The sequence below is a fragment of the Pollicipes pollicipes genome, unplaced genomic scaffold, assembly GCF_011947565.3.
Source record: "Pollicipes pollicipes isolate AB1234 unplaced genomic scaffold, Ppol_2.1 Scaffold_1080;HRSCAF=1254_pilon_pilon_pilon, whole genome shotgun sequence".
NCBI classification, from domain to species: Eukaryota; Metazoa; Arthropoda; class Thecostraca; order Pollicipedomorpha; family Pollicipedidae; genus Pollicipes; species Pollicipes pollicipes.
The window spans coordinates 25,713-40,442 of NW_023595868.1; the positions used below are offsets into that span (position 1 = coordinate 25,713).

Here is a 14,730-nt window from a genome sequence, read left to right on the forward strand (position 1 = left end):
ATGTCCACACATCGCATGGCCACGCCACTTCCAATGAAGTTATTATTTTGTCGTATGTGTAGCTTGTCAGACGTGTGTTCTTCGTGGCATTTGTCCTGCTTTGTAATGCCAGCGTACGTTGCATCATGCTAATAAATAGACATGTTGCATTTTAGACACGTATGCGTTCCGACGTGTTGACAGTGGAACCGAATGGCGATTTCGGACTGCACTCTGTGATGCACTAGAAGACTGGCGGTCGCGCCGGCGAGTCTTTCCAATAGGGATGGGACGCCGATATAGTGGTTAACGCGTGTGCAATAGCCGCGGCGCGTCTGGGAAACCAGAGATACGGGGTTCGATTCCCCGCGGTACCCGCGCATCGCATCAGGGTGAGAGGCAGGCGACGCCATATAGCCTCAGCATCTGAGTGCGTCGTAGAGCCCCAACGACACGCAGAAAATGTAGTTTCTAGAAGCAGTCGGGTTATCGAATACGAATCGCTGCTCCAACTAAAACGGGGAAAAAGGCCAGCGTGGTTACCACGGAGGACGCATCTGCCAAAGCAATCAACAAGTTCGGTCGTGTATTGCTATCCCTAAACTAAGCTGCGCGTTTCAATGGCGGCGATCGGGCTGGTCCGTCATGCGACGTCAGTGGTGGTCCAGATACAGCTCGGTTTCTGCACATTTGCACGCCTACACACACACACACACGGACAAGACGGGTGCAGACGGCCAACACCTGTCGACGGAGGCCCGCAGTTGGATACGGCCGGTGGAATTAATTAGCTGAATCGATCCTTCCATCTTTTTATCTGATTTGTACTGAGTCGCGGGCAATGTTAAGTGCAAGCTTCTATAAAAATCGTCCGTTTGGACTACCAATGTCGGCCAGGGGCTCGTAATCATTCAGTCAGCTGTAACTAAGGTCGCTCATTAACTTCTGTCACGCTCAAATCGCGTAAATTATCACTGAGTGACACTTCCTTAGCTCTAGTCATGGGCGCAAAATGGCCGACGTCCACGCGCCCTTTAACTTCATAAAATGGCCTGCCCTGTCCCCAAGTAAACCTGAAATAAATTGGGCTGAGCGTTTCCTTCGTGATCCAAGTCAAAGACTACCCGAATGCCTGAGCGACGGACGACATCGCCCTCTGACCCCTGACTTTTAACCTTCCTCCCGCACGCAGGCAGGGCGCGCGACACGAGCAGAGGTCGGCGGGGTCGCCACTCCGGCTTGACGCAGACCGGCTCGGTCCTGACCCTCTGGCGCGGCACTGCGTCGGCCAGCGCGGTCCCCGTCTCCCTTTCCCTCGGTCCGTGCAGCACTACAGCCTCTCCGTGTGGTGCTGCCGACCTCGGTTCGGTGCTCCTGCAGTCTGGGTGGTGTAGTCCCGCAGCCTCCCCCGGTCTCAGTACGCATACGGTCCCCCAGGGCGTTGTCATTCCGCCGTCTCCCTCCAGCGCAATCAGCCTCGGGTCCTGCTCAGCCTGCGCAGCCTCCCTGCGGTGGCCCTACGTGGGGACGACGCGGGCGCCGTCAGCCGGCCGGCACACATAGAAGGTGGCCGAGCCCGAGAAGCCCTCACGCATCCGCGCTATGCAGGCCTCCACCGACGTCTGCTTCAGCTGAAACATGGAGAGGCAGAGATCGAGGCAAAAGATGGCTGGCACCCAGTGAGGCAGTTAGGCACCCAGTGAGACAGTGAGGCACCCAGTGAGGCAGGCAACACGGGGCGAGAACCAGGAAAGGCACACTTCAAATTTGAGGCGTAACTTTTGCGGCACGGAAAGAGATCAGAGTTCGAAGACTAGCGGTCTTCCCGGCGAGTATTCCGAAGAAAGTCCCGGTTTCCAGCACTTTCTTTGGTATGTAAGCAAACACCGCCCTGTCCAATCACTTGACTTCAATGGATGACGTCACTTGACATCCGTCTCTGCTTGAGGCATGCACAAAGCTTAACAAAGAACCCAGTGTGTTGGGACATCCTTGCGCGCCCCTGGTGGGCTGGCCGGGCTGGCGGGACATTGGGTTTGCGAAACTCGGCAAAGATACACGGACATGTGGACACAAGGGGCTTATGCGGGACAAGTTTGAGCTATCGCACGGCCTGCTGCAGCTTAGGCCTTCTCATCACGAGCCCTACAGGGGGCCGGTGAAGGCGCGGCAAGACCGGCGCTCGCTCAGGCAACCAATCAGGCCGCTCCGACAAGCTCTGCTTGGACGCGTGGCCGTCCTCTGGCGGCCGCTGCTTGCTTCACTGACCAGGGTGACGGTGCAGCCGCCGAAGCCGCCGCCGGTCATGCGCGACCCGAACACGCCGTCCACCGAGGAGGCCAGCTCCTGCAGCTGGTCCAGCTCTGCACACGACACCTCGAAGTCGTCCCTGGCAGGATGGGAGGGTCGCTGGCTGTAGGCCACACACTGACGCTGTTGCGCCCGCCAACGTCCAGCTAGCCTCGGCACAAGCCTCTGACATCTCATGTGAGAGGCATGTCTTTCACATGCCCCTTACGTGCTTTACATATCCTCGGCATGATCTCTGACGCAGGGGCAGAATCCCGATTTGAAAAATAACGTCTGCCTCAACCTGGCGTGCGGGTTTCCTTGCGAAGGCACAAACACCGCTTCCTCGACGTGTTGGGTGTTCCTTAGCCGTTCCATTAGTGGGTGCGGCAATCACATGAGCGAGGCGTGGCTCTCACCTGAGCGAGGCGCAGCTCTTACCTGAGCGAGATGCTACTCTCACCTGAGCGAGATGCTACTCTCACCTGAGCGAGGCGTGGCTCTCACCTGAGCGAGGCGCAGCTCTCACCTGAGCGAGGTGCCCCTCTCACCTGAGCGAGGCGCAGCTCTCACCTGAGCGAGGCGTGGCTCTCGTTCATCAGCCGGCCAGCGGTGGCGTAGTCTCCGTCAGCGAAGGCCGTGGCCGCCGCCTCGGTGCGCGCGATCTCCGTCACCACGTGCCGGGCTCGCCGGAAGTCCTCCTCAGAGATGTCTGCCTTCCGCTCTGCAGGTTATGGTGGCCGTTACAGCCACGGGCGCGACCACTAGCGGAGGGCTCGGTGGAGGGACATGCTCATCTCAATTTAACGAGGCGTAAGCGTTTCATCTTCGAGCCTTCGCCGTCATATCAATGTTACCCGCAGATTTATCAAACAAAACAGTGAACTGACAGCCCCAGGCCAGAACTTGGTCCCCCTATATCCTATGGTTTAGGTTTAGGGACGACACAGACAACTGGGCACGGAAAAGCCAACAGGAAATGAATATCTCAAGTCGAATAGATAAATTGGAGTTTTTCGGTTACCCCTGCAAATATCTTGCAGAATCTACGAAAGTTCATATTTTCTTCCCAAATGCCGTTAAAATGAGCTTCCTTCCCTGGAAGCTGCAGCTGTAAACCAGTGGATGGGCAGAGCGGTCACGACAAGAAAGGTGGTTGAAACCCGCGGGGTTGTAGAAGCCCTTCACAGTCTGGAACGTACAAACCCTTTCTTGAAGTCATTTTTTCTTACATCATAAACTTATTGCCAGACTTTCTCGGAAAGGGGAGGAAGTTCCTCGTTTCTCCTCCCGACCTCTACGACTTCTTTAACACGCGCTCCGGTGGGGGTGAAATTGACCCCGAAGGTCTTCAGGAATGGTTTCCGAACGGCGCGACGTAGCCTCGCCAACTTCTGCACAGCTGTCGAGAATCGAATACCGGATCTGTTCATATGAAAATTACATGTACCATGTGAGGTTGCTGACCTGTGGCATTTCAAAGTCAGGTCATGACTGCCAGCGAAGGGTATATCCAGGGAGTCGTTTAATGTGATGCAACAACGGAGTGTTAGATGAAGCCTTACCTATCTGCAATAGTTTCTTAAGTAATAAACCAATTCAATTTCGAACTGCAACCAATCTCAGTGACCTAATGGAACCAATTCCAACCAGTTCCATGGTCAGGCACGGAAATCACACCAAGGTCAAGATTAACCCGCGTTTTTACTTGAGAGCCTGGTTTTATGAGGAAGTTTCTGGTGCTCATTTCAAATATAGTAATGACAGAGACCGCATTAGAAATGTTCCATGGACTTACTTAAGGTCAGGGTAGATCACCAATCCAAAATGACCTACACCTACAGGCAAATCTACCCCGTGAATTTGGCCTCTCCATCTTCCTTAGTTTTCAAGATCTTAGCGGGGCAAATTTGACCCCACCCGAGCGAAGGGTGTTCCACCGGCCACCCGGACGCGTGTACACACCGGGGAGTAATACATGAACGGTGCAAAACGGCGAAACCGTGGGAAGTACGATGGGGGCGCAGACGCAAGCGAAAAAGACCAGAATTTCGATAGCACATCAAGGCGGAAAATGAGGAGCGGACATCGGCACAGCCATCCCAGGCCTGTACCAGTGTGGTATCGCTTTGGCCGGGCAGAACCATACCGTCGAGCAGCGCCATCGAAGCATCTCTCAGTGCCTTGACCCCGAGCAGACGGGCCGTCTCGTGGCAGGCGCGCCGCCGGCTCGGGTACTCGGACCCGGTCAGCGCGTGACGCACGTTCGAGTTGGTGATCAGCACCGATATCTGGTGGTCGGCCAGCGGAACCAGCGTTGACTCGAGCGACCTGTAGGCGGCGCCATCGGCGGGGGTTACGCGTCAATGAAAAGTTTGAACACAGTGAGGCAGGGGAAAAGTTTTCTCCATTTGAAGGAAAATATTAACAAAAAATATATGCTAGCCATTGGCTAAGCAAAAGGCAAAACACTTCAAAATGGTCTACGACAGACCTCAAAATCAGCTGACTGGCGGCCTGTTCCTGACGTACCACTCTCTGCCTCCCCCCCCCCCCCCCCCCCCAGTGACGGATGCGGGATTTTATCAAGGTGGGGGGGGGGGGGGGCACAGAAAATCGTGGAGCCGCTTGGCACCGACGGCTTTCTAAAAAAAACAAATTATCGTGTGTCAGCCATTTAATCTTAAGATTTGTATGTATGCCATTTGGTATCCTCTTCCTGTGCGCAGCTCTCGAAACTAGATGTGCTACAAGCGTACATACATGGAGTACGTTTATTTTATCCAAATAATGGGGGATCCTGTCATTCTGAGGCTAAGCATTTCGGGTAACATGTGGCAAAATGAGCTACAGTTGGCTGATAATAGCGTTAAAATTAAACATGACACTTTATTCCAAAGATAGTTTCGGCTGGCCGGTTACTCTATCATTAGCTGATAGTTGATGACAGATTTTTCTGTTTTGCATGTAAAAAAGTTTCATACAAGTTGAAAGTTTTTTTGGAAAATTGCAGGAAGTATCTGCTGTGTCTGTAATGAAAGAGTGCAAGACATATTGGCATTCAAAATGTATTGAGAACGTGTTGCACAAGTATGCTAAGTGTCACGAAAGCAAAAACCAAAGGAAATGACATATACGATGTCGGCGTCGCGTAAAATAATCTTCGGAAATTGCGCGTATACGTTCATTGGTGCAAGCCCGACAGATACTCTAACACTAACACACGAGGAGAATTTGTCATCGTGTAGATCTATGACTTGTGTACATGAGTTATTCTAGTCACGTCCGTAGACACGACCAGGCGCGACACCCTGGCGTTCGCAAGTACATGTGGGGCTTTCGGTAACGGAGTAAGACCCTTCAGACTTCATCGGAAGACCTCACGATCAATGTACACGGCCCGGAGCGTTTAAGAGTGCCCCGGCCGACTGGCGTTGGGGTCCTCGCTTACGACACAGACCCTCCGATAAAATGGAAAACACAAGACCAATAGTGACGATACCTGAACGATCGAGGGTGCCGCGGGAGGCCAACAGAGGGACGCTCGTCAACAGTGTAGGGTTCTCAGAGAAAGCGAGAAGAACCCAAGACCAGTTTGACGTGCCCCTAAACGATCGAGATTGCCCGGGCAGGTTAAGATGTGGGGCATCGGCCATAGTACAGGGCTCTCTGAGTAAACTAGAACAATCTGAGACCAGGGCATGGCAATCCATGCCCTCCAACGATTGAGAGCACCTTGGCAGATGAATGTACAGGACCCCGGACTACAGCTTATGATCCTTCGAGCAAAGATGAAGTGCCCAAGACCATTATAGTGAACCCCTGCGCGGTCAAGAGTGCCTGGGCAGGTTAACAAAACCGGTCTCGATAAGAGGGAAGGGCCCTTCGGAAATGAGTGCAGAGGGTAGGTGCCAAGGACCAATAAAGTGGGCCCTTGAGCATCGAGTAACTCTGTGCGTTAACTTACATGGGCCCCAGCAACAGTACACGGTCCCGCGAGGAAGTGGGAAGGCCCCTTAAGCAACCGAGACTACGCCGGCAGGTTAAAGGAAATATTCCACATTTGAAGATATGGAAGCAAGGCATCATATATGATGAAATAAGCTCCTTTGTAACTATTAGCATCGTTTGAACTTCAAAGGACTGTTCTAGACAATGCAATTTCACCATCAAGTAAATATGCTCCTCAGCACGCCACCATCTGATTGCGTCATGGAACATTTTTATGGCGTCAGAATGACCACCAAGCCGGCCATGCGGAATTTCCAACGTAGTGGACGGCATGACCCACCTGTAGAACTTCAACTTTTTGAGAGGTGTCACGCTTATTGGCGCGCTGCTTACAAAACCCAAACAGAGCCAGACAGGGCCCTCGAACGGAGCGCAGGACCCTCTAAGCAAATAAGAAGTACCAAAGACACAATGCGGAGGGCCCCCGAACGACCGAGCGTGCCCGAGCAAATTAACAGGTGGATCCCGACGAGAACGAACGGCCCTCCATTTAAATGGGATGTTCTACATTAAAAAATACTGGAGCAAGCATGATATATGATAAAATAAGCCCGCTTTACTGCTTTTAAGCTTTTAAGAGGAAACGGCTGCTCTAGACAACACAATTTTCCCCTTTAGTAAATATACTACACAATACGGCATTGTTTGATAACGTCATCGTACCTTGTACAATATTGATTGAAAGCCAATTGACGACAATAAATCGAACGCCAGATATGGACGACTCGACAATGACATTTTTCTTGGCCTTGAGCACCACACGGCCAATGGAATGACAGGGTTTAAATGACGTTATAATTACGTCATAGAAACCTTGGTGACCTTGCAATAGCATCCTCGAAGTAGTCTGCGCATCTTCGCGGGCATGTAGCTCAGAAACTAGAAGGGTCTTTAGAGGGGGGGGGGGGGGGGCTGTGAACTGCACGCACTAATCTTCCAGATGACGATTTCAGCTCAAAAGCTTCTACAAATGTAGAACACTCCCTTTAAACAGGAAATACTCAATACCCCATGTGGAGAGCCCTGGGCGATCGATTGTGCCTGGACAGGTTAACACATGGCCTCAACAAGAGCAAAGAGCCATCAGCAAGTGCAAGGAGGTTGTGAGGACCCTAGAACAAAGTAGTGGAACCATGAGCATATCACGAGTTTGTCGGCAGGTTAACCGCGACCACTGTGAACGGCCGCTGAGCAACTGAGAGTCGCCCAGTAGGTCACCATATGGGGTTCCCGTACGTAGCGTGTAGAGCCTTTCGGCGAATGGGACGAATCCGTTGAGGGCCCCTAATGCATAAGAGTGCCCTGACATGTTGGAAAATATGGCCTCAACAACAGCGCGGGACCCTCCGAGCAAATGCAAAGAAAACAAGGGCAATGTGAGAGGCTCCTTATCGATCCTGTTGACACTGCAAGTGGGCATATAGTACCCAAGGCAGCAGCTTAGGGCTTCTAGATAGCGTAATGAGCACTAAGATCTTCCGAATCACCGCGCTTTTCATCAGCGAATAGGTACTTGTGTCTGCTAATGGGCCCTTCACTTTCGATCGCGACTGTTCTTGGTCGCTGGAGTCCAAAAGACGCCTGATTTGGTTGCGTTTTGTGTTAAAAAGAAACCGCGTCCGTTTGGCCGTCTATCAGCCATTTCAGAGAATATTACGGGCTCCTTCGAGGCTCAAAGCGGTCCATGCCCCGTGCCTCCCCTCTCCCCTGCATCCGCCACCGTCCTCCCCCACACTTGCATTCCGCAGGACCACCGTGCCCTCCCCCGCACCTGCAGTCGATGAGGAGCGCGTTATCAGCCTGCCCCATGGCCGATATGAACTGGTCCATGATGCCGCACGGCATGCCCGGGAACTCGTGCTCCGCCTTCTGGCACTGCAGCGCCTTCTCACGCAGGCTGAAACAGGCGGGCGGACGCGGCTCAACTGTGCAGGCTGACACAGGCGGATCGGACGGGTTCAGACGTTCGGGCTGACACAACCGGGACAAAGAGGGCTCAGATGTGCAGACACAAACAGGCGGGAATCGGTGTGCAGGCTGAAACAGACGCCCCAGACGGAGCCCAACTGTGCAGGCTGAAACAGACGCGGCAGACGGGGCCCAACTGTGCAGGCTGAAACACGCGCGGCAGACGGCGCCACGTAGTCTAGAGGCGCAAGCTGATTCAGGGGGTGACTGCGAGGGACAGCTCTGAAACACGCAGATCAGGCCGCGACCAGCGTCACGGGGGCTGGGGCGGATGGGGGGGGGGGGGGGGGAGAGGTGGTGGGGCTCCCAGTCTGGCTGGACTAGGCTGCTCTCTGTTCGTCCCCAGCTGGTGGCAGCACTGTAAAGGAGCCGCACAGGCCTTCCGCGAAAGTTCCTTATGGTGTTATATTTAGCTGTTTAGAACTGATGCTGAATGATTCTTTAACATTTGATTTCATTTCAGAACCTGGTGCATCGGTCCATTTTGGCCGGCCTTCCGAGACGATCAACGCGGGATATCTGCCAGCTGTGAAGGCTGAAACAGCCTGGTCACGAACTGCCCCGCCACAGCCAGCCGTGTAACCCAGTTCTTTTCGGAGGGGGGGGGGGGGGCATTCGTCAAAAATAGGGCGAAAGCTCACGTATTGCGATTACAAAAAGTCAACCAGCGCTGTCCAAAAAAAAAACATTACAATGATATTAAGCCTGAGTGCAATGCAATGCAAAAGCAACTAAATATAAAAATAAAATGGTGCACCTCAGTAGCGCAATGTTCCAAATATTTCAGATAACTCATTGCTCATATTTAGGTTTGTTCAATACCACAGCTACTAAACCGTCTCCAAGCAAGTCTCCAATGCTAACCCATACTCAGACGGGACCTTCGGCCACAGCTCGTAAAATCTGATCTGCCACACAGTGTATGTGCACCCCAGTGCCTACGAGCACAGAGCCAGCGCGCTACTCGGGTCGCACCACACGCGACAGCGGCCGGGTCGCCGCGGGGTGGCGCTGGCAGCGCTGGGTACCGGGCCGGACGTCGCGTCCTGGCGGACCGCACCTTTCCGCCGCGCGGCCGGTGAGCGCCTCGAGGAAAGTGTAGAGCGCCACCTCGAGCGAGGCCGAGCTGGAGAGGCCGGCGCCCAGCGGCACCGTCGACGCCAGCACCGCCTCGAACGGCTCCACGCCACCTGCCGACCGGGGCAGAATCACGTTCAGCCACGGGTGGGTGCAACATGACAAAACAGAACGATGGGCCATTACCGGTTACTGCATGTGGGTAGTACTAAATGCGTGTGCGACGTAATCGAGACATCACATCTGCAATACAAAAACACGCCGAGAAACCATAATGCTGCTGTATGCGTGGATCGCGCCCGTCTGAAGAAATAGCTGGATCAGCCGCAAGCCCGGTCAGACCGAGCTCTTGCGCTTCGTTACCGCGTCGCCGCCCGCGCTGGCGTTCAGGTCTGCCGAGGCCGCCGCCGCCGGGCGGTCGGGCGTCGGCGGCGCCTGATCGCGGTCAGACCCAGCGTCATCGCTGGAGCGGCGCCAGCTGGCCCGTACCCCACCCATGGCCGGTTCAGGGGTTCACCAATAGCCATCTGGGAGCCTGACAAGCCCGGCGGAGGAATGTGAGGGTTGGTCGGCCACTTCAGGGTCTTCAGGTGAGGGTGTGAATCCACGACAAAGCCGTGGCTGTCCCATTCGACCCCTTGCCTGAAAACCCGACAATAGTCAGGAAATTCAAACCATCTTCCGGTGCACTACACCGAGCGTGGCTGCCTCGTGCCTGATCCTGGCACGCTGCCAATAATCCGACCACGCAGTCCCGCCCGCCTCCTCCCCCCTCCCGCCTCTCCCTCGCGTGCTGCTCGCGTTCCGGTTCGATCTAAAACGTGGTCCGGTCGAAGACCATAAAAGACGGATACAAGGCAAGGGGTCCAGATCGACCCTAACCGTAGGAAAGCATCTATTTCTAAATCATTTTTCGATTTTAGTGCAATCTGCGCCACCTTTGGAACTTCCCCTTCCTATCGGACATGTTTTGGCACCTCCCGATATCTGGCGCTGTATGCACCCCTGGTTTCGGTGTCACACGTAGACATCTTGGCATCTCCCGAGATCTGATGCTTTATCCACCTCTGGTTTCGGTGTCACACGTATACGGGGGCCGGACCCTTGGCCGAGAGGGTAACGACCTCTTTTCATGACGCCTCAACATAGCCGAAGGACGATCGAAGGAATGAAAATTTAGGTCACGTTGGTACATTGTCTTTAATAGGAGTCATTCTTCACTTTGTGCGATTTTTCCATAAAACGTACATTTTCTTTGCACCACTTCCTGGCTGTCAGTTAGTCCGTTCTGTTGTGTTCTGTCGCTGCTCGCGTGACAAGCTTATGCTCTGCTGCACAGGTTTCTTGCTGGGCCCCATACCTGGCATGGACCCGTTTCCAGCTAGCATGCAGAGTTTCTACCAGATGAGACCAAGCAGAGCCCCTGCTGGAGCCCAGCGCCCGCCCAGGTCACGCCGATGCCCCGGTATTTGTCCAGCACGTGCCAGGCTGGCGCCCAGTTAGGTCATGGGCAGACAGCCTAGTTGTGGCCCAGCCGGGGCCCGTCAGAAAATGTAGCAAAGGCCATCTGGGACCGCGCTGGGTATCCTGTCAATACCCAGTCGGTCTGCCTGCCTGGGGCCCGGCCGGGGCCACGATAAAATAATGGCTAAGCCCGGGGGGGGGGGGGGAGAAAATGCACCGAGCGCTTCATAACGTGTCGTTGTCTCCACCCCAACGCTCATAGTCCACGCCGACTGAAACATCGTTAACAAGCCAGCACACAAACAAAAGGTTCAGTAACGGACGCCGGGTCATTAGTCACGAACTGGGTCCTCGCCGGGCGGGCATCGCTCTCCGCCAGTTCATCAACTTTTGCACCTTCCCACAACGTGCGCTGTTGCTCTTCGGTTGTTTCCCGAGCTGCAGTGACGCTCGTCAGCTACGTCCATGAAAAATTCCTCAACTCTCCTCCATCCCAAGACCTTTCCGTCAAGAAAGAGCTCAGTTTTCGCCGCTGGGTTAACGGGCAGCATCGCTGCAGGTACGTGTTTTCTGAGGCGCTCCGCCGCTTTGTACAAGGACGGCAACACCCGTAGACGACTGGCGGGGGGGGGGGGGACATCTCAGGTCCATCCTTTCCAAGCAACGCCATGAACGAAATCTGAAATGTCCACGTTTCTGAGGAACGTATCACCGACGCACCGTCTCCGTTGACAGGTGGCGCCACCCGCACCGTCACTCCATCGCCTCTCCCAGCTGCTGACGCACCTTTAAAGTTGGCCGCGACGCCCTTGACGTAGTTGGACCAGGCGGGCGGGCCTGGGGTGAGCGGGGCGGCGGCCGACGGCGGGGCGAACTGCACGGACAGCGGCTGGTCTGCGCCGGCCGCCAGCGTCGTCACGTGACACTGGCCCGAGGCGGACGGACCGCCCACGACGACCGTGACGAGTGGCAGCGCCTGCGAGGGCAGCAGCCGTCACGTTAGACTGGTCAGGGGCGGGGTCAGATGTGTCAGGTACTGTCAGGGGGGGGGGGGGGGGTAGATGTGTCAGGCTGGCCAGATATACTGTCAAGGGGCGGGATCAGATGTGTCAGAGTGGCCAGATATACTGTCAAGGGGCGGGATCAGATGTGTCAGAGTGGCCAGATATACTGTCAAGGGGCGGGATCAGATGTGTCAGAGTGGCCAGATATACTGTCAAGGGGCGGGATCAGATGTGTCAGAGTGGCCAGATATACTGTCAAGGGGGCGGGATCAGATGTGTTCAGAGTGGCCAGAGGTACTGTTGGGGAGGGGAGGGGCGGGGTCAGATGCATCAGACTGGGCCGAGGTACTATGAAGGAGCAGAGTCACCACGGGGCCGAGACTACGGGCTATGTCAGACCGACATGCAAAGCCCAAGGCATGGCGCACTGGACTGACCAGGGATATGTTCCGTGTCCCGGATCCAGGAGAGGGGCACGGGACACGGCCGACTTCAGACTTCACCACGGGAGACAGAGGTCGGGTCACCCGGGACCAGACGCCCTCCTGGACTGCGGCAGATCAGGAACGGCATTCCGGACGGCGGCAGATCAGGAACGACATCCCGGACGGCGGCAGGTCAGGGACGGCATCCCGGACGGCGGCAGGTCAGGGACGGCATCTCGGACGGCGGCAGGTCAGGGACGGCATCTCGGACGGCGGTAGGTCAGGGATGGCATCACGGGACACCTTACTCTGCTCGAAGCGGTGGCTGTCACGCGGCGATAAAGACAGAGGACAACCGGGGCGTTCTGCATGGGAGGTGCTGAGGGCAGCGTAATTAGCAACTGAGCTTGATTCCCTGCGAGGCTGTAGTTTCTGGGCCACTTATTGCCATTGTGGTCGCTTTTCATGTGCGACGACGCGCGCCGCGCAACCCCAAAAATTTTGAATTTCATCACTTTGGCTGACTTCCCGGCCTTTGTTCAGCTTCGTACCTCCGTGGCAAAGGAGGCCAAGTGGCTCACGGGCCGAAAGTGCGGAATCATTCTTAATTCCGCATGCATTTCGTTTGATATAATCCCTCATGTCTATTGTCCGTTAGCTTTGATGATTTCACGCGAGTTACGAAGTTTGCAGTGGAGTATCACAACGCTACTCCAAATACTTACACGACTTATCATCCCCCACCATCTGAAGCGAAACCCATGCGGAGGACCGCAGCGATAAACACATTTGTCCACAATCTGATCCAGTCCAAATAAATAAAACAACAAGCTTTGCACGTTCTGTTCTGGTTCTCTGCTGTCATGCGTCCCTAGTCTTGTCGCTGTCACGACGGCCAATGTCGCCGCTGCAGGGACGAGTGACCTCATGAGTAAGCGGTCTCACCGCAGTCAGATGGGCCGCTGCTCGCGGCACCCACGGCCTCTGCGCTACTGCAGTCAGATGGGCCGCTGCTCGCGGCACCCACGGCCTCTGCGCTACTGCAGTCAGATGGGCCGCTGCTCCCGGCAGCCACGGCCTCTGCGCTACTGCAGTCAGATGGGCCGCTGCTCCCGGTAGGCACGGCCTCTGCGCTACTGCAGCAGATGGGCCTGCTGCTCCCGATAGGCAAGGCCTCTGCGCTACTGCAGCGTCCATGAGTGGACGAATGAGCGGGACGGGGCAGTCTCACTGCAGTCAGGATGGGCCGCTACTCCCGGCAGTCACGGGCCTCTGCGACTACTGCGGTCAGACGAGCCGCTGCCTGCAGCGTCCACGGCCTCTGCGCTACTGCAGGCTCTCGAGTGGACGTGCGGCGTCTTAGCGCGATTAGTAAATAAAGCCTGTCGACGTGATGGAAACGTGCGCGCCAAGGCCGTGCGCTGGGACCACCCCCGACTCATCGTCCGAATGTACCCGCTGACCTTGAGACGAGGACAACGGGACCAGACTCCAGGAAACGGGGGCGCGAGGCACACAGATGGGACCGGGGCGGTTATTCGGCCGACAGGTGCGCAGAGCGGCGGGTAGATGTATAAATGTAAGAAGATGGCCGAAACAAGAAACTTTGTGAAGTCTGCTTTTTATCAGCTAAAAATCCATTGTCAAAAGTCGTTTTGCTGTTATGGGGGTAAAATGACCTCAGACGTCAGCGCGCCTTAAAACTCCAATCAACAACAAACGTAAGGATTCATCCGTACCGTTCATGCATTCATTAACATTCATATTAACGCAAGTCACGGACAGCAGGGTCACGCCATGAAATGGACGCAAGCTTTTCATCACGGAGGACGTTTGTAAGTAGCCAGTTCCTGATCAGCCCGGACTTTACTTTCACTTTCAAAGCTCGAGCACAAAAAGGCACGCTGTGTGACGTAAAATTCAAAAATTACCGCGGAAATCGCGTGGTGAAAGGGGCCACTTACACGTGCGCTACTAAATTGAAAATAGGCCAGTTAGGCGTGCGCCACTAAATCAAGCATGGGCTCATGCTCACGCAATCGTCGGTACCTTTTCGCATAGCAAGATCATATCAGCTGGCCTTGATCCTAGCAATGTCTGATAAGGCAGCAACGTCTTTAAAAGCGCCAGCTTTGCTCGCCTTCAAGTCCACCGGCGCACGGGATCTCAGTCATGCACAACGTCCTTCGCTGAACTTTTTAGCACACCACACGAACAAATTACAGATATATAGAACAAACGAGGCCAAACAGACACAGAGGATGACACTTTGGATATTATCACCTGCTGATAAGCCCTGCCAGCGTACGGGACAGATTGTACAACTTTGCCACAATCAATGCCAATACTGCGCACCTGGACAGGGACGTAGGGTTTTCTTTCTGCATCGCAGTGTGTACGCGACATTTTGGTATTGAGTGCCAACTGAGGGTAAAAGGATGCCGAAATATCGCAGTGCAGCTGCATTATAGCGTCAATGGCGTCTGGGTGCTATTCTTGCATCCGGAACCCAT

General features: G+C 54.9%; 1 protein-coding gene across 1 annotated transcript; it reads right to left on the minus strand.

Moving 5' to 3' along the window:
- Positions 1-560: 560 nt before the first annotated feature.
- Positions 561-11,764, minus strand: LOC119114780 (galactokinase; the record flags this gene model as incomplete). The annotated part of the gene is given in 7 exon segments (XM_037238847.1): positions 561-1,610; positions 2,248-2,368; positions 2,842-2,992; positions 4,418-4,599; positions 8,051-8,176; positions 9,308-9,437; positions 11,575-11,764. Coding segments are annotated over 7 exon segments (1,014 nt in total), but the record flags the coding sequence as incomplete, so codon positions are not given.
- Positions 11,765-14,730: the final 2,966 nt, after the last annotated feature.